The sequence below is a fragment of the Polypterus senegalus genome, chromosome 14 (genome assembly GCF_016835505.1).
Source record: "Polypterus senegalus isolate Bchr_013 chromosome 14, ASM1683550v1, whole genome shotgun sequence".
Taxonomy (NCBI): Eukaryota; Metazoa; Chordata; class Cladistia; order Polypteriformes; family Polypteridae; genus Polypterus; species Polypterus senegalus.
Window position 1 is genome coordinate 78,319,982 of NC_053167.1, and position 21,129 is coordinate 78,341,110.

Below are 21,129 nucleotides of genomic sequence, written 5' to 3' on the forward strand. Positions count from 1 at the left end.
TAAGCAAGGCCAATCTGTAGGCAATCATCCAGTATATGAAAGCCCTGATCTATCTGTTGGACATCAGCAGAAGGCATATGTAAGTTCAATTGGCCCAAAAGCTAAAGGACTCCCAAATACAGTGTTAAGCATTCCACTCACATCATTTCAAACAATGAGACCCAACATCTGCCAGTCATTACAGTGGCAAAGTTTCACAGACAGTTGTCTACTTGAAGTGTCTTAAGAGCTCAAGGGAAGTAATGATAGTGAGCATAGTCATTGCAGCTGAGGCGACTGTGACTAAACAGTCTTCAGTTTCCACAAAATTCCACCATCCAGGAGCAACTGGAAATATAATTGACAGCAGCTGCTTTTAATGACAGTAGTAGTGGTGAGCACTAGAACATCTTTTAGCAGAGAGCATTGATTAAGTGCAAAGGATGTAATGATTGGGGAGTAGCCGAGGCAAACATGGCATACCAACAAAGCTGAAGGGCGGTATTGACGTGTTTGAGTTATTCTCTGATTCTGCTGCCAACAACATGTCAAAGTAAAATTGGTTATATACAGTAGATGGTCACAATAATAAAACTTGTGGCAATTATGGTGGACTTTAATGAGCTTAGCTGGCCAAAAATGCCTCCTACTAGCAACGGTTACAGCCGCTGTCAGCCATGAAAATGAATGTGGTGAGTGGATGACTGTGTTTTCGGCCTCAGTGGTGCTTCAACATCTTTCATTTTTGTCAAATGTAGACTATGAAGGGAAGAATGACCGATTGCTCTAGGCCAGATAAACTTTGACCTACTTTTTTCTTAATTGCATTAAATTCCAAAGGTTTATTTCCTCTGGAATCTTTATAGCTTGTTTTCTCACTGGTCAATTTGACTTATCTTTAACTTTAAATATATCAGAAATACAATCTAGGTTTTTTTTTAATTGAAACCAGGCTTCATGATATCTTCAACAACATCTATTTAAACACAACTATAGCATTTTTCAACATTTTCTGGAATTATAAAAGTCTCTGTAAAAAAGTATTGCTTCTGTTGGGTCATGGGTCAAATATAACCCAGCAGACAGTATTTATGTCTGAATCCACGGTGTGTAGCATTAAAAAGCTTTAAGAACCTAATATCTATATTATATTTAAAGTTTTCTGCCGTGTGAGTGTTCTTCAGTCTTGACCACTCCCCTCCACACCGCTCGCCCAATCATTACTCCTACTGTGCACATCCTCTCTCCGCACCACCCCACGACACTCTCAGTGCTGCTAACTCGCCCTTCAAAGCAGTCGGTTATAATGGCAAGGCAGAAAAGCAAATGATCTATTCAAGAATGTTGACTTTTAGATCACGATAGAAAAACAGCAACAACAATTGATAATGAACATCAAAAAAATACAAGACAAAGACAAATAATAGCTGCATATAATAAAAATCAAGAACCAAGAGAATCGTCCAATAAGTGAGGAAGAAAAAATATCCCAAACAATATATATGCGAGCAGAAATGCAAAAAAAGCAATGTTTATAGAATGTAAGTTAGAGGATAAAGTAATTCAAAATATTGTTTGTGTTGAGGCTTTAATGTTATTGAATTTTTTATTTACTTTTTATGTTTTACTTTTTTACTTCTACTTTTTATTTTTACTTTTTACTACATTTTATTATTCATTGGTGTTTAAAATAGACAGTTGTAGTGAAACACTCAAGTAACTACAGTACATACGGAAGTCCCAGCACCCTCTTGTGACACCCAGTGACCCCAACAGGACTGCTCTGCCAGGCTACATCTGCCTGCATGCCCTGCTGGCTTTCCACTGGGCACCAATATCCGGGGTTGCTGCCATTTAGAAATGTAATGTGTTACATTTTATTATAGGTTAACTAGTTACTGTACTGTATTTAGTTCCTCAAGTAACTCATAATAACTAAGGACCAAACCATCTTCCTCCCACTTCCCGCATACTCTTCTATATACCACATGACAATGAAACACATTTACTTTCTCTAACAGAGGGACACCCCGAAATCCCCTCGAGTGGCTGAGCCGCAAGATAGTGGGCACTCACCATCTGCCACAGTGGTTGGCAAACGATGCGAGGTGGGGGCAGAGCCCCCTAGTTTATATTAAAAAAATCTATAGGTACTATATATGTACAGTTAATTTACATGCATATTTTTAATGTTTTGCTCAACATCGTTCTAATCTGCCATACTGCAAACTATTTTTGATTTATTCTAATTATATGATTTTTTTAAAAATATGCAATGCTCTTGGCTTAAGTGCTGACCTGTGCTAAATATAATAGGCTGAACGAAACAAACCATACTCCTATGCAGAGAGACTGTAAATAATCTAAACAAATACTTCACAATCTATTAAATCAGTTCTTTATTAGAGACTAATGACTGACTGATTTAAATCCAGGAGCAATAAGCATTATTTACTACTGCCAAAGTTATTGGATCAATTCAAAAGTTTTATGAACTTGGCAATTTCATAAAGGGGTGCATATTTCATGTAACATCTGAATAGTTCTCTAGATTTAACTGTAAAGAATTTACCCATTCATATTCCCTGAATATTTGCTTTTATTGTTACTCCTTTACAAACAAATCTGAAGCCCACTTTAGCTGTTCCTCTGTGGTAAACATTCCAGATTGTATCTTTGTGCACACATATTGCATACTGTGTTTTTTTCCTATTTTTTTTAAGCAAATTAGCCCAACCATTAGATGATCGGCATTCTAAACATTATGATCAGAAAGATCTAATTAAAAAAAGGGGTTTTCATTAAAGGAGTTTACACACCTTTGTTTAAGAATTATTTGGCATGAATGTCAGTAGCCCTAAGAATTTAGGGACACCATTTAGAAGGTACAGATTTAGTAGTTTCTCATTCTAAAAAACTGAAAGCTAAGTGTATAACATACACATTTTCTGCTCATTATAACATATGAAATATTCTGAAGTGCTCTTGCCCTTTTGTGACTCCCTAAAAATATTTTCCCTCATTTTCTCACATTCACTTTGAAAATTACTGCAAGATAAATGTATCATTTCTGCCATTAAGTGTCCTTTAGCAGAAGCACAATTGAAATGGCCTATTAGTTAAATAAAAGGCAGAATTAAACATAACACTGACATGGGAAAGTATAAATAGGTTCAGGGTAAATGTCTAAGTCCACTTAGGAGCTAATTAAAAGTGTTTACTGATCATTAAAGACTGATCTTATCTCCAAAGCATAACAGTTAGTTGGAAACTACAAGCACTACTTGCCATTCTCTGTGTTCTGCTTTTTGTCTCCCAAATATAGATATACCACAACTTTAAGGGTGTTGAGAGCACAATTCTCTACAGACCCAGTTTTAACTAAAAGAAGCAGCTTCCAATAGATTTTTCTATATATTGGACAAGAAATCAGCAGAATTGGGAAAATGTTCACTAACTGACATTACTGACTGCATATATCTTCTATAGCATATTATGTTTGTTTACCTTATAAATAAATGATTAGCATAAAATAAAAGGATTTGAATAAATATAGCACTTATCATTTTGCAAAACTGATGACATTGATTAAAGCTATAATGAATAAAATGCAAGTAATGGAGTCTCCACTGTGATACTGCATACATTACAGTAAAAATACAGTGCATCCGGGAAGTATTCACAGCGCATCACTTTTTCCACATTTTATGTTACAGTCTTATTCCAAAATGGATTAAATTCATTTTTTTCCTCAGAATTCTACACACAACACCCCATAATGACAACGTGAAAAAAGTTTACTTGAGATTTTTGCAAATTTATTAAAAATAAAAAAAATTGAGAAAGCACATGTACATAAGTATTCACAGCCTTTGCCATGAAGCTCAAAATTGAGCTCAGGTGCATCACATTTCCCCTGATCATCCTTGAGATGTTTCTGCAGCTTAACTGGAGTCCACCTCTGGTAAATTCAGTTGATTGGGCATGATTTGGAAAGGCACACACCTGTGTCTATATAAGGTCCCACAGTTGACAGTTCATGTCACAGCACAAACCAAGCATGAAGTCAAAGGAATTGTCTGTAGACCTCCGAGACAGGATTGTCTCGAGGCACAAATCTGGGGAAAGTTACAGAAAAATTTCTGCTGCTTTGAAGGTCCCAATGAGCACAGTGGCCTCCATCATCCGTAACTGGAAGAAGTTCAAAAGCATTAAGACTCTTCCTAGAGCTGGCTGGACATCTAAACTGAGTGATCAGGGGAGAAGGGCCTTAGTCAGGGAGGTGACCAAGAACCCAATGGTCACTCTGTCAAGAGCTCCAGAGGTCCTCTGTGGAGAGAGGAGAACCTTCCAGAAGGACAACCATCTCTGCAGCAATCCAGCAATCAGGCCTGTATGGTAAAGTGGCCAGACGGAAGCCACTCCTTAGTAAAAGGCACATGGCAGCCCGCCTGGAGTTTGCCAAAAGGCACCTGAAGGACTCTCCATTCATGAGAAACAAAATTCTCTGGTCTCTGGATGAGACAAAGATTGAAATCTTTGGTGTGAATGCCAGGTGTCATGTTTGGAGGAAACCAGGCACCGCTCATCACCAGGCCAATACCATCCCTACAGTGAAGCAGGGTGGTGGCAGCATCATGCTGTGGGGATGTTGTTCAGCGGCAGGAACTGGGAGACTAGTCAGGATAAAGGGAAAGATGACTGCAGCAATATACAGAGATATCCTGAATGAAAACCTGCTCCAGAGCGCTCTTGACCTCAGAATGGGGCGACAGTTCATCTTTCAGCAGGACAATGACCCTAAGCACACAGCCAAGATATCAAAGGAGTGGCTTCAGGACAACTCTGTGACTGTCCTTGAGTGGCCCAGCCAGAGCCCAGACTTGAATCCGATTGAACATCTCTGGAGAGATCTTAAAATGGCTGTGCACCGACGCTTCCCATCCAACCTGATGGAGCTTGAAAGGTGTTGCAAAGAGGAATGGGCGAAACTGGACAAGGATAGGTGTGCCACGCTTGTGGCATCATATTCAAAAAGACTTGAGGCTGTAATTGCTGCCAAAGGTGCATCAACAAAGTATTGAGCAAAAGCTGTGAATACTTATGTACATGTGATTTCTCAGTTTTTTATTTTTAATAAATTTGCAAAAACCTAAAGTGTTGTATGTAGAATTCTGAGGAAGAAAATGAATCTAATCCATTTTGGAATAAGGCTGTAACATAACAAAATGTGGAAAAAGTGATGTGCTGTGAATACTTTCCAGATGCACTGTAATATGGGCATTGAAAACAATCTGTTATGTTACAAGCAACTTATTTATAATTAGATGAAGTCAAAAGAGGAGCTAAACAGAGGTTAGTTTTGTGCTTAATAATTTATATAAATGGTCAAAAATGAAACTAGTAATTTGCAAAAATTACACAATTGTCTAGATAAACACATACTCTATAGTCAGTACATTCATTACAACAGTGTCTGGACGTGATGTATTCAAATACTGGAAGATATAAATGTAAATAAATGTAAAGTCTTACACATAGTAAGTAAAAATATTCAATACAATTACTCAATTTGGGACTGTATCAATATAAAGATACACCTTATGTGAACGACTGATTAATCTTAAGCTCCTGTCACTCTACAATTTTCAAGGTATTTTCTGTGAGGAATTCAGTTAAAAAACTGTCAGTTAAATAGTTTGACATCCCCAGCAACTCAGTCAAACCACACCAATTAAATCAAACAAGTTTGATTTTGGGTGGGCTTGTGCGTGTGTGCATACAATGCAGCCACAAGGAACAAACACAAGCTGGCGCTTTGGACCACGCAAACAGGAGAGACACTTCTACTTGATGTCTCATTTTTGTCATACCATGACAGAATAGAAAATGGAAAATAAAAGAGCTGAGATGGCGGCTGAACTTGTGTTACCTGGAAAGCTTTCTTATAGGCACCAGCAATGTTAGGCAGCACATTTCATTTGTTCTCAGAAATATTTTGGAAACGTGAAACTGTGCCAGAAAATCTAGACAGGATCATGTAATTTGTCATCCCTAATAATAATTCTATGCATTTATATAGCGCTTTTCTCACTACTCAAAGCGCTCAGCAATTGCAGGTTAAGGGCCTTGCTGAAGGGCCCAACAGAGCAGAATCCCTTTTGGCATTTACGGGATTCGAACCGGCAACCTTCCGATTGCCAGTGCAGATCCCCAGCATCAGAGCCACCACCCCGCCCTGCAATTGAACATCCCTTGCAATTAAAAAGACTAATAGGATTTTGGGTTACACAGCAAGATGTCTGGAACACACAGCATGGAATGTTAGTTTTAAACTGTACACATTTGTGAGGTCTCATCTAGAAAGCTATGTATAGAATTTTAGTCTCCAATTTGCATAATAGTACTAGAAACAGTCCAAAAGAAGAATTACTAGACTTATTCCTGGACTGAAGGGTATGAGCTATGAGGAAAAATTGAAAGAGCTCAAAAAATTCAAAAATGGAGATTGAAAGTTCACAGACTAAAAGTGTTTGGAGTTATGAGAGGAATACGTAGGGTAGATACCAGCTAATGCTATAGAATATGTTGTGTAAGGTTAGGGGACACAAACACAAGTTGTTAAAAAACACATAAAATAACAAAAAATTGTAAGACCTTCTTAAGCCAGTTCAGGGGCACTGGGGCCCAGAGCCCAGACACAAGGTAGGAACCAATCTTGGACTTTTTTTTTAGCAATTTAGGAAGAAAACTAGAACCCACAGATGAAAACTCATATTAGGAAATATTTCTTCACACAGAGGGCATTGCATATGCTACACTGAATAAGCTATTATATAGTTTAAGGTGAAAGATAAACTTTGAAGATCTCAATTGGATGATATCTTGGAAAAAGATAAGAAATAGAAAACAAAAAGCCATGCTTGGCTGATATAGGTGTTCTCATAAAAACTGTTCATTTTTAATAACATTTTGTCTTTTACTTGAACTTCACCATAATATACAACAGAAAAGAACTCAGTTCATCTTCTATGCGTATTCAGAATACACTGTCAAGAAATCTTATTATATTAAGGATTTACCATAACATACATTTTAACAGTGGTGGGCCGTCAGGGCCTGCAAGGCCTTCTCTGCTGGCCTACAAAAATATCTGAATCACAAACTGATGTTAATTATATTTTGTCCATGAATACTTATTAAATAATTCCAAATAGTCTGTCCGCTTCCTTTCATAGTTTTTTCTGATGGTTGTGCTGCTTCCAGACATGTATTTTCGTATTAAAGCATTTAACCAATCACATTTCAGACATCATTTGTTGCCAGGCAGAGTCAAAGTCAAAGAGGCCTTCACAATCCGTTCTGCAGGACCTCGAACACAAAATAAATGTCGATTAAACTGTTGCTTCAACCAATCAGATTTTAGTTGGTGTCAGTAGGGCCCTCTAGCAGGCGTACAGCAACGTCACCGTATTCAGACCCATTGATTGGATAGAAGCCAATATGAGGAACTCTACGAGGCCACTGAACGCACCGCAGGCGCTCCGAGCGCACGAAGAGGTCAAGCGCAAGAGCCTCGCGCACACTACCACCAACTACATGGCAGGATTCTGGACAATATTATTTGCCAGACACAGACCAGATTTCAAGACCACGAAAAACTGATGTTTGTCACGCTCCTCGAGCCCCAAAAGTTTCGGGAATACAAGAAAAATTTCCCGCATGCAGCCTTCTCCAGTTTAACACAGAGCCATGGAGCACTTTTTGATCTGTCTCGGCTAAAAACAGAACTGACTGTAATGTATGCCATGGATGATTTTGCAGGAAAATCTCCCACTGATCTCCTTGACTTCCTTCATCAGAAAAATCTGAATGAGAGTATGGGGAGGCTGTACACATTGGTATGTTTGGCGGTGAGCATTCCCAAGTACACTGCTTCTGTCGAGCGGACATTTTCAGCCCTAAAGCGAATTAAAACTTATGCCAGGAATACGACAGGGCAGGTTCGACTTTCAGCATTAGCTTCGATGTCGATAGAAAGGGACTTTTTGATGGAACTGAAGGGCACGGATAATCTGTACGACAGAGTAATTGAACTGTTTTTGAGGAAAGAGATGACGACGGATTTTGTTTACCAATAATCCGAATTTTTGGTGAGTAAAATGTTGCGATTTTCCTAAATAATATTGCAAGTTTATGAGTTATTATTGATGTTTTTTATGTGTGTCGTGGCTGTGGCTGCAGTAGAAAGGAACTTGCTCACCCTTGGTTTGTCTATTCAATAAAGGCATTTATTGTGGCTACAGGAGTCATCTATCTGCGATGCAACGGCTCTTTATACTGTATTTCTGCATATTAAGATGGTTTTTAAAACCATAAATTAGTTTTTGAGGGGCGGATTGATTCAGACAGAGCACTACTGAAGGCCTAGGTGTGAAATCCATGGTCTGCCACTGCATTGTAAATACTTGCACTATTAATGTTTTTCAGATTCAGTAATTGTTCTTTCAAGTTGCAAAAGTACAGTATGTTGTACAGATAAGTTAATAAAATGTATGTTTAATACATTAAACACATTTACTTGGTTCTGTGTAGTTGAGCTGGGTGATTGTGAGTTCCCAAATATGTGATAAATATATTATTGTGATGGAAACCAGGGCGTCAGCAACCCCCAAACCCTGACACGAACACACACAGAGTCCTGGATTTTATTAAAAGTTGGTTTATTCACCAAAATCCTTTCCCAAAGTTGCAAAAGCACAAAAACACAGATTTCTCTCTCCACAGTTTAATTCAGCACTACAATTTCTCTCACCACCACACTGCCCTCCTTCAGTTGAGTGTTCCCTCTCTTCCTCCCAGCTCCGACTCGCCTGGCCAAAGGAGTGTGGTCCCTTTTATTAAGGACCTGGGAGTACTTCAGGTTCCAGAGCCATTGCCCAATGGAAGCACTTCCGGGTCATACGTAAGTCCCAATGCCCTCTTGCGACACCCAGTGAATCTCCCTGCATGCCCTGCTGGCTTTCTATTGGGCACCAATATCCAGGGCTGCTGCCATCTAAAAAAGTAACATGTAACATTTTATTATAAGTGAATTACTTACTGTATTTAGTTGCTCTTTTGTAAATAACAAGTAAAGTAACCAAGTTAACTTTAAAAGTAACTTTTCCCTAAGCTGGTCCCTTGTAAACATTTGTTTTCTGTTTCTGGAAATGCTGTTAATAACAAAATGTCATCCCTTAAATGTGCAGTGTAAATAAACTGTTTGAGATGGTGTGGATCGGCTCCATGCTCATTCTTCCATTTTGGGAGCCTCTTGAACCTGACACCATTGATAGTCATGACCGGGATGAGCTGAGTAGATGAGGACAAATGCACCAAGCAAGGTAATGGTGAAAAGTGCTCAGTGCTTTTATTAAAATAAATCAAAAGTGAAAAGTGAGGTGTTCCTTTAATAATAAACAAATGATTAATAAAAACAAAGTTCACATGAAATAAATAAACCCATTAAAACAAGGTTAAAACTCAGGCAAGTCTTTAGCTCAGTGAGCCTCGGTGCCCCTTTAAAAAATCCGACTCCTCTTCAGCCTGCCCTCTCTGGACCTTGCAGCCCAAGGAGAAGTCCCAAAGTCCTCCAGCAGACAACCTTCTTCTCCTGGCCCATTTTCCCTTTGCCAATCTAAGGTGTCTGCGGGGAGCCAACTTGCCCTTCTCCACGTCCACCCCTGACTTTCCAGTCTCCATCCGGCGAAAGAGCACTCTGTCCTCTCACTGCCGCCAATCCATTGGCTCCTCACGGCAACAGCACACTTCTGAACCTAGTGGTCGTTCCTGCTACTTAGGCGTTCAATATGAGTAACTCTTGAGCCCTCTCCTGAGCGCCGGCCACACGATACTTCCTTAGGGCTCCACTCCCGTCTGCCTGCTTCATCTCATTACACCTGCTCACTCTTTCATGCTCCTGCCTCTCTTCTTCCTTTCTTTGACCTCCATTCTCTCTTCTTTTCTTTTCCTTTTTTTTCCTCTTGCATTCGTGCTTCCCTTCTTAAAATTGGGACATGGCACAGATGCTGCAATCAGCAGCTCCCAGCACCAATCCTGCACCTGTGGACTAAGTGCAGGGCCACGCGCTACCACATCACGCTCTCGCCACGCTACCACTCCCTCCCACACAAAGACATGACTGCGGCAATTATTTATTTAAAAGATGCCAATCAGCCGCGGACCGCACTTTACCACACAGGTCTTATACAATTGGCTGATTAAAAAGTCAAAAAATCAATAATGTCTTAATTTTTTTTTCATATCATTTTAGATACAGGATTATCTAAATAATCTAAATCTAATAAAAAGCAAAAACTTTCTTTGAGCTTTTGACTGATTAGTGTTTCACTGTTTACTTAAATGTTTCTGTTACAGAAAACTGTTCAATAAACTAGAAGAATTTAATATGCAGGGCAAGTGATTATTAAAACTGCTTTGTACTAGAATTGCTGAGTTATTTCTGCTTTACAGAAAAATACTAATGCGCTTGAAGTTAATATAAAAAAATGGATTAATATGTAGTTCATTTTGATTGAAAATTTTAATTGTGTGATTAATTGCAATTAAATATTTTAAATCAAACAGCAGCCCTTGTAAACTGTAATATCATCCCAATGTAAGCTAGGCCCAGAAGGGACACATAGGGACACATGTTGCATATAGCTTCCCAAGATCGAATCATTGTGAGGCAGTGGAGTGATCAACCATGTCAAGTCAAAGAAAAAGCACAAGGAGCCAACCACAAGAACAGTCCTTCCAACTAGTTGAGGTCAATTAACCATAATGTCTTTAAGACAAAACCAAATGAAGATTACCAGCCCATTAATTGTATTCATTACCTACCACAATAAAATGAAGACTGGCTTACAGGTTCCAAAGTAGACATAAAAACAGCTGCACAAAATCTTTCATTGAATAGTATGGACACATTGTCTTTCAAGCAAAATAGAAAGACACAGCCATTAGGAGAGAAAATTGACAGCAACCCAAAATTATCAATGGCTTTCATTGCTTTTTTCAGGTCCTCATATCTTACATTTCCAGAGCATTGAGAAACCTTGCAGGCCAATCTCATGATGGACTCATAACCTTTCATGCTGCCAATGTGAAAGGGCTGAAGTCATAGAACAGATTGATTTGCTGGCTTTCAATTCATTTTATTGGCATGTTTTTAGGATTGATGAAGAACCAGTATATGGTGCACATAGCTAAAACACTGAACTTTTAGAAAAGTACCCATTAAAAGTATAAATTGTATGGATTACTACAAGCTCTTCCTGAAAGGAGTTCGATGAGGAGGCAAATTGGTCCCGTATAAATCTCTTCACAGTCTTCACAAAAAGCAGCCAGATTTCTACACCAGAGAAGGTCTCTGTGCAGGCAGACTTCTTTGAAGGACTTGAAGTTTTGGTATGACAGTGTTTAAAAGAGGACATGGTTGATGACCCCGATGAAAGGTAGGCACTGTAATATAAGATGTTTACAATACATTTTAGGAGGAAAAAGCTTCAGAAATCAGGGATAAAGTGAGCAGTCCCCAGCAGCAACTCTAACATGCATCTATCTGCTGTCTAGTGTTACATGCTCCCAGAGCAGGCCTTATTCCTTTGCAATTCCAACTCTAGTCATAAAGAAGACAGTTGGATGAGTGGACAATGCTTTGATATTTCTGTTTTGAAGTTGAGGATCTGACACTTAGTCTCAATATGCTGTAATATGTTCATTTTATTTGTTTTATGTTTAGTGCACTTTCCTTTAGTCAGGATTGGAAAAATATACACATTTGGTAACATCACACAGTTAAACTGGATATGACAGAAAATTTCCACTTTTAATATTCTGTGCAAAAATGAAAGGCTACCATGCCTCCCTTAGTAGCATTACCACTTCATAATGCTTGGATCCCATTATTATTGCCAACTGTGCCTTTTGTATGGAACTGGGATGCTTTCCTAGTGTATACTCAGATTTTCTTCAACAGTCTTGCCATCTTGGTGAGAAGTAATTTTAAAGCAGTTTGACATGATTATGGGTGTGTGTTTAAGTGTGCCCTCTAATGCCAGGATAAAGTCTGGCTCCCCTGCATAAATCAGGTTCAGACAGCAGATAAAGTAAACCAGTTCATTTGTAGAATGCATTCAAATCAACAGCTAAAACTTTCTTCCACCCTGAAATTACTTCAAGTCAAGGATCACTTTATAGAGCAGTCGACATGGCACAGCAGGACAAACAGAAAATAATAATAATGTACATTAACTGACTTTTTTCAGTATTCAGTTTTATTGCACCAGAGATCACGCATGTACACTTCATTTCATTGTTTTATTCTTTGTTATTTAGCATTACCTAATGTTATTTTTTTTTATAAAATTTTCTTTGAGCTACGCCATTTGTATGAAAATGTATTATATAAATAAATGTTGTTTTTGTTAATGTTCATCTCTCAAAATGAAAGTGAAAACATTCTAAAGCAGTGATTCTTGATTGAAAACATGGCCTCTTAAGAAACAAAATCCAAGAATGGTTGAGTAAAATTTTTTTTTTTTGCTAATACAAGTATTCCAGTATAATTGATACTGTATGTATATTTAAATCACTTGAAAATATAGCAAGTTTAGATTTTTAATATGGTAAGAATAGATGTTTGCTGATTTATGTGGAAATTCCTCTATTTAGAAATACTTTACTTGACTGATGACTTAACTTGGGCAATAAAAATGAAAATGTAAAATGTTATGCATAGTTATGTATAGAAAATCATTACTGAAAGGCACAGCCTGTGCTGTAATCCTTTAACAATGAATCATCCTGGCATCTGTACAGCATCAATGTAAGCTTTCAAAATGAATATGCACGCCATATTTTGTCAGTCTGTTATGACTGCAGGCTGAAAAGGTTTTATTTGTTTTGTTTTAGGAATTCTATCCATATGTCTTTCTTTTAACCAATACAACAGAAACATACAGTACAATACTAGATGTACAATATGTATAGAACAGAGGGGGATATTACGGTTCCAAATAAAATTGCCTCCTGCCATTTATTAATAAACAAAATACATAAATTATCATTTGAAATCTGTAAATTCAGTCAGTGGGCATTTACAAATTTTAAAAAGTATATGGTAGTATTATATATTTCATGTTTGTACAGATTATTATCTGTGTTTTAAGGCATTTTTTTATACTTTTTATTTTCATTAATGTCTACTCAGTATTTACCATTCATGTCGAGATCCTTACCATTTTAAACAATACAAAAATGTACAAAGCTATAAATACCTTAGCATCCTCCAACAGCTATATGTGATTTTTGGAAATATTGGTAATATTACAAATGTTATCTGCACATGTTGGAACCTCACAAGCTCTTTAGATTACGATCAAATCAAAGTCCAGTCACCACCTGTGAGAAATACCCAGATTCTACCCATGTCTGTATTCCCCCCAATTTTCAGACATGTGAAGGTTCATGGCATTTTAATTTATGTCTCCAAATTGGCCTACTATGAAGGAGTTGAGGTAAATATGTGTAAGTGCATTCTCTCCTGGGGTTGATTCCTACCTGAGTCAGATGTCACCAAGATTGGCTCCAGCACCCCATTACCTTGACTTGGATTAAGAAGATTTCACAACAGATGGGTGAATATGCATGGTGTCACACACGCATGTCAGAGGGTCACCTGCCAGGTTCCTCCTAGGCATACAGTATAATTCCACCACGGGCTGAGAGAGGGCACAGCCACTAACCATGTTATCTTCCTTCTCCTCCACAATGCCGAGAAACCACCCTGAGAGCGCATTTGACTCTGCCCTTTCCTGTCCCTGGCATCACTCTTTGACTGGGAGTATGAAAAGACAGAGCTTATTCGTACCCTGAACCCATGAGCCAAAAGCCCTTAAGAGGTATTATTTTCTCTTGTTTATTTTGCCATTAAACGTTACATTTGTGTTGACATTTGAAGTAAACAGAGACAACCAGGTTGGCACCCCAAAATTAATCTTCTGTTACCAGCCGTCATTCCCTCGGACGACTACAATAGTAAATTTAAACATTACACTATTTTAGAAATATGCAACATATCAACCAATGAATGTATATTTTTAATACACAGTGGTAAAGAAAGTCTGGGATAGGAAGGAACTCCCCCACCACTCCACTCCAACATCAGTGATGCATCAGTTCCCTTCACCATAACAAAACATTTGTGCCAGATGCCAATTTTTTACTAGCTTAAAGTCACACCCTGGTTGCAACAAACTGTCAAGGAGGATTCACCACCCCAACATTGCAATTATACTAAACTATCTTTAAAGAGAGATGATGTCATTCCCTTTTGCCAAAAACATCCAATTTTGTACAAATGAGTAACTTATACAGTTATTGTGTTTCAGTGATGATACCTGCACAGAAATCATCCAAACATTAAAATAATCCCCCTCTAAGACAATTCTCATTCAGGTTCTGTAAATATTCTTCTGTTACTATTATTTTATTACTGGAGCCCTGCTCAGGGCTGCTATAGTATCTGTCTTACACCAAGCACTGCCTAGAGAGGCTCTAACCCCATATCAAACTAAATTAGATTATGTGGGTATAAGAAAGTGAGAATGTTACCCTCAAATTTAAAGCCTAAAGCCAGCTCTTAGCTACAGAATTTACAAGCACAATGTGGAAAAGTGCAAAGTGCTACACATGGACAAAAGGAATATCACTTATAAAGACGGGATGGGAGACACTGTCCGAAAGGATGAAACCTCTAAAAAGGACTTAAGGGTCTATACTAAGAAGTGCGCATAAGCTGCTAAATTGGCAAATAAAATGTTAAGTTATATAGTAAAAACTGTTGAATATAATTTTAGGGGCATTATGTTCAGACTTTATAATGTATTAATTAAATTGCATCTGTGTGCAATTCTGGTCCCTACACTTCAAGAAAGACATAACAGTACCTGAAGCTGTGCTGAGGAGAGCAGCCAAGTACATCCCAGGGCTTAAGGACATGTTGAATTCTGGCAGACTCAGTTTAGTCTCAAGCGGAGAAGACTGCATGGGGACGTAATCCAGATCTTAGAAATTCTCAAACGCATTGATAAAATAGATCCAGCAGAATGATTTCAATTTACATGGTAAATAACATAATCAAAGACACCAGTGAAAATTACAGGTAAGTGCATTTAGGACTGATGCCGGGAAGCTCCTCTTTACTCAAAAAGTTGAGGGAATCTGGAACAAACCACCAAGACGTGTAGTTGAACCTTTAAGAAGTATCTTGATGAGATATTAAGACAGCTTATCTATTAGCTAAACAAACAAATTTGATAGACTGAATGATCTCCTCTCGTTTGTTAATTGTTTTATGTCATGTTCTTATGCTCAGACAGAAATACAAAAGAATTACATAATTACAAATTACAGTTTTCACTTGCATTTATTTAAAAATTTATATATATATATATATATATAATTTCCCCACACCCAATGATGAAATGAGAGTATAAAAGACCAGCACTTAACAAAATCTAACATAAAAGAGTCCCTTAGGAAGATTCTTTAACCAAAAGTCTGATTATCAATACTTCAATGAATGCCAATAACTAAAGGCAAGACTGATCATTAACTCTGCATTATAATTACAAATACTGGGCAGTTAGTGAAGCATTTCATGTGGAGGTTTCTTATACATTATGTTATCCTTGTCCATCAGAATGTGTTTGAATGTTTTTAAGTACATTATAGTGTAAAGTATGACTAAAAAATAAACTGCGTTTTCTGTCCTAAAGTAAAGTTGTCCAAATGACAACTGATCTTTAAAATCATGGGGCTTAAATGAGCACTGCATAAATAATACATGAAGGAAAAAAAACATTTGCTCAGAAGAATAAAATCATTAAACTCTGTTGTGGTTTACAGCTTTTTCCAAAATGCCATTTCTAACAGCACTCACACACCACACTTCACATTTTGGTATTTGCAAGGAAGCCCAAGAATGTTTGAAGTCATAAGCATAAACATCCTGACATTCCAAATGTAGAGACAACAAGCTGGAAACCAATTTGCAACAAGCTGCCTGCAAACAAACAGCCTTTAAACAAGCTCAGCATAATAAAGCCAGTTTGCAAAGACAAGAGGTGCTTCAAACAGTGCCCCATTACACCACACACGACTGCAGACATGCTGTTTTCCTGTGTTTACATGTAAGTGCTATTGACAAAGCATTATTTATTAAACTAGTCCTTTACTACTTACACTGGAGACTTAGTCAATAGCACGGTTTGCTGTTAGACAGCACTGTTAATAGATTACTGTCTATCACATACTGTAATTACAATTATAAAACACAGCCGAATGGAAACTTATAGCTTCAAGTGTTCTTTGTTTAAAAACAGTTTATTAATGATCAGTTCCGATCCACAGCAGTAAGCTATCACTGTACTTCTCTACTAAAGAGGAAGGACAAAAGGAGGAAATCGCTGTAAGAAAATTACATGCAGCTGGCTGGTCTTACTATTGCTTACATCAACTTCACTTTAAAATAAAATACAGAGGCAACATCAGTTCTTCATAATTTTATTTTCCTACACTTTATAAATATTGCCCTGTTCATTCAGCCAGCTGGGAACTATTGAAAATCTCCACTCACCAGATCCAACTTAAACATATTTTCAGGGACTGAAAAAGTCTTCATTGTTAACAGTAAGAATATGAGAAAAAAAAACAATTAATTCCTTTTTTATGTAATACTGTCATATTTATACACTGCTTCTGGCACCCAGGCTTCCCAATACAAAGCACTATCTCAAATAACTTCTAATGTAAAGTACAGCAATAGTTTGGATTAAACAAGTTACTCCAGGGTGCACAGTGAGCTAATAGCTGAAATTTAAACTGTGACACATAACTTAAATTTGAATTATGAAGGTTATTAAATTCTAATAGTAAGATATCAAATGACAGCATAATAAAAAATGCTGATCTATGCCATTTCAACAAGGAAGATTAGGGAAACGGAGATTTTCAGGGGTGGATATACTATGAGTTTAACTGGCGACAGATGTCATGGTAAAGAGCAGCACAAACACACAATGAACACTGGACTTTGTCATTAAAAAGGGTGTTGATGTTCACAAGCAGGAAATGAAGCTGTAATGATCTGCTTTTGCTAATCCAAACATAAAATAACAGAATATAAATTCTTAATCTGTCACAAAACATCCAGCATGCAAACTTTCCGTTCTGATTAGTTGGACTAAACAAATCCCTCTGGTGGCTTATTCTTCCATTGCCTGAATCAATAATGGGAGACTTTTAAAGTGACAAGTGATTCAATGAGCTTCTAATAGTGTATGCAAAATCTCTTTACATATTTGATATCACAACAAACTATGTCAAAAATTACAAAGTGCATTTAACATTAAAGCCCATATTTTTTATATAAATGAAGAAATAATGAGCTTTAGGAGTGGTAGCACTGCTGCCTCATAGTAAGAAGACCCCCTGCATGGTGTTTTCATGTTCTCTCCGTGTCAGCATGGGTTTTCTCCCACTGCCCGAAGACATGCAGGTTAGGTGACCTGGATGTGTTTGTGTTTGTGTCCTGTCCAGGGCTTGTTCCTGCCTAGCGGACTATGGCTCCTGCATCATTGGTCAGGATTAAGTGGGTTAGAATATTGCATGACAATGAGCTTTGTAAGCATTTGTATTTCTTTGTAACTACTTGTATCACTTGATTGTACCAAGTAATGGCTATAACTGAGATTTCTAAGTTCTTAATGTGTTATAAGATCCTGCCAGAACAATGACCAAGGGGATGCAGGACTACTCTGTAATTTTCAACAACTCTTGTACTAGAAATTTGATGTTAAAAATTTAACACTCATTAAAATGTTATCTCAGGGAGTACTGAAACAAGTGAAATGTTAACAGATGAGTCTATGCACTAATTACAACATTACAGGTGTGACAGAGGTTTCTAATATGAACCCATTCCACAAACAAGAATTTTAATTCCTATAACATATGAAAACTGTTATCAATAAATTTAGACATTAAAAAAAATTATATGACACTAACAAATAATGTGTGAAAAGTAATAAGTAAACAAATTATTATCCATCCATTTTCCAAGCCGCTGAATCTGAACACAGGGTCACGGGGGTCTGCTGGAGCCAATCCCAGCCAACACAGGGTGCAAGGCAGGAGCCAATCCCGGGCAGGGCGCAAACCCACCACAGGACACACACAAACACAATTTAGGATCGCCAATGCACCTAACCTGCATGTCTTTGGACTGTGGGAGGAAACCCATGCAGACACGGGGAGAACATGCAAACTCCACGCAGGGAGGACCCGGGAAGCGAACCCAGGTCTTCTAACTGTGAGGCAGCAGTGCTACCACTGAACCACCATGCCACCCACCAATCATTATTAGCCTTTAAAATACATTGATAGATGGATAGACATTGTAATGATCCCAAAGAAAGTTGCAAAAGTTACAGCAGCAACCACATGACACAGAACATCGGGATAAAAAAAGAAAAATATTAAATTATGTTTCTTTAGGTTTTCCTATATGATGGTACAAAATGATAACCTCTAAAGGTGTATGAAATACAAACATGTACTCCATAGTAATTCATTCTTAGGCTTTAGACTAATTATATATGGTGTAATAAATACAAGATTATGCACATAAATAAATGTTCAGTTAGTTAAATGCCCTTTATGGGAGGCAAAGAACCACGGTGGTTAACACTGCTGTCTTACAGCTCCACAGTCCTGCGTTTATCTCCGGCTGGGCACTTTCTTTGTGGAGCTTTGCATATTTTCCCATGGCAGTTTAGGCTTTTTTCCAGATCCTCAGGTTTTCCTCCCACATCCCAAAGACATGTACATTATGTAAACTAGCAACTCCCTACTTTGAAGTATGTGCAAGTGTGCCCTGTGATGGCCTGACATGCTTTCCAGGGTTGATTTCAACCTTGTGCACTCCGGAAAGGCTTTGACCCCTGAACTAGTTAAGTAAGATAATAAATGGATGGATGTATTCTATGACCTGGAGTTCCTACAGGATGAAGACTTTAACCTACTCTTAGGGTCTGGGCAAATGCTGTTCAACTGTAACAAAAAAGTTCCTTTGCAAATGACAAAAAGAAACTTATTTACTAAAAGTTAAGAATGATTAACTAATCAACGTAATGCAGTCTAACAGATAATCGACCAACTCGGAAATGTTTCCAATAAGAATATCAACTTGGACTTTATTGATTAACAAGTCCCAAAAGGCCATGTGTTACTCTTAATATCCAAATGTTATTTAAACTTTGGACTGATAAAGTGACAGGGAAGCCAGGGTCAGTCTTAACTCAGTGACCCCTACATGGTTACTACTGTGTTGTAATGAAATTGCAGACTTCAGTAAGCTAAATACTGAAACCCAGATTTTTTACCATTTAAACAGTGCTGTGTTATATTTCGTTAGATTAAGTGGGGTTTTTTTTCAGTCCAATATTGGCGAAACAGTCGCTCTACAAACGATCCCCCTTTAGACTTCACATTGTAATTCATTAAAACAAAGAACATGTAAGTTTGAAAAGAAAACGAGAATAATAAAAGAGGCACGAGAAAAGTCAATTTTGAAATGCTTATTCTGAAAACTACAAAGCAATAATACGTCAGGCTTTACCAAATACACAAGAATACACTTCATTTTCTCATATGGTTTCGCTACTAATTCCAAGGTTCATTCAGATCATTTGTAAAGTAAAAACAACCACCCTGCTAAAGTAAAAAAAAAAAAGTTGCTTAACATTGCGAGCGCAGATGTTCTTGATTGGGTTTTTACTTTTTTTTTGTCTTATTGTGGCATGCAGATATCAAACAAAGTCAAAAATCCTGCATACCTGGGTCGTGGAAAGGTATCAGCGCAAAGTTATATAGTGGTCTCTTGGGTCTGCTGAGCGAAGTTTCCAAAATCTTGGAGGCACCCTCAATAACTTGGACTAAATCGTCATACATAGAGCCGGTCACATCAAAGACGAAGGCCAAGGTGGAGGCGCCCTCGGGGATGTCTTGCTTTTGTCCCGCGCCGGAGGGTTCCTGCGCGCTGGACAGAGCCAACATGAGAGCAGCGGTCGTGCACAGCTGCAGGACACCGCTGCGTCTCCCACGCAGACCCATCGTTTCAGGCAGTGCTCTCTCAGCAGCGGACTCTGTCCTTCTTCGTGTCCTGAAAGAAACTCGTCAAGGTGCTCCGATGTGAAGTGACAGCGGCATCTGCCCGAGTACGCGCAAATGAGTCAATGAAATCGGTCTTTTACAGAAGCAATGAGGCACGGTTCAGGAGAGCAGATGCTCTGTTTAGGTATCGTCGTTTAAGCGCGCAGAGAATTTGCCCCCTACACCCTTCTACTTTGAGATCGCAGCTGTCTATCAGTCCGCTCAATCTGCCTGCCTCCTCCTTGTGAACTCACTCGCTCGAGAGACTCAAAATCTCAGCCCGTAGTTCAGCGGCTGAAAAAGGCAAACTGATACCTTCTTGTGTGATGCTGCTTTCTGATTGGCGGAGGTCAGTTTTGGGGATTCCAGGGGCTCTGGCGTGTAGAGCGCGCCCCTCTCGAACTTTACACCACGGTGACGACTTGCGTTAGAGTTATCTTTGGTAACTGCAGTTCTTTCTCCTCCGACATTCACAGGGTTAAAACCCTTTTATAGTATCAATTTGCGTGTTACCCATTGACAGCTTACTCTTCTTAAACGTGTGTTTTGTTAACTTACGTTCATCTTAATTTTGACGGCGTTTGTGTGTTTATTTCACAATGTATTTTAATGGGATAAACAACTCAATTTGGTCTCTAAGTAAAAAATATATGAAATTAAGCACACACACATACACACACACACACACACACACACATATATATATATATATATATATATATATATATATATATATATATATATATATATATATATATATATATATATATATATATACTGTATATACACTACCTATACACTGTACAACTGCATTGACAAGAATTGGAGATGTGGGGAAAAAACAGTGGAGGACTGCCAGTGGGTCATCACTGCCAATGAAACATCCAC

The 21,129-nt window shown here is 38.1% G+C and overlaps 1 protein-coding gene across 2 annotated transcripts in view; it reads right to left on the reverse strand.

The window, feature by feature from the left end:
• The window catches only part of hmcn1 (hemicentin 1), a 280,760-nt gene extending 260,235 nt beyond the window's left edge, over positions 1-20,525 (reverse strand). Inside the window, exon 1 of one of the 2 annotated variants that reach the window (XM_039735773.1) lies at positions 19,926-20,525. In XM_039735773.1, the coding sequence (XP_039591707.1) occupies positions 19,926-20,202 (277 nt within the window). In that variant the 5' untranslated portion in view covers positions 20,203-20,525. The remainder of the gene's footprint in view (positions 1-19,925) is intronic. The other variant, XM_039735774.1, reaches the window with a different exon arrangement.
• Between the last annotated feature and the right edge of the window lie 604 nt (positions 20,526-21,129).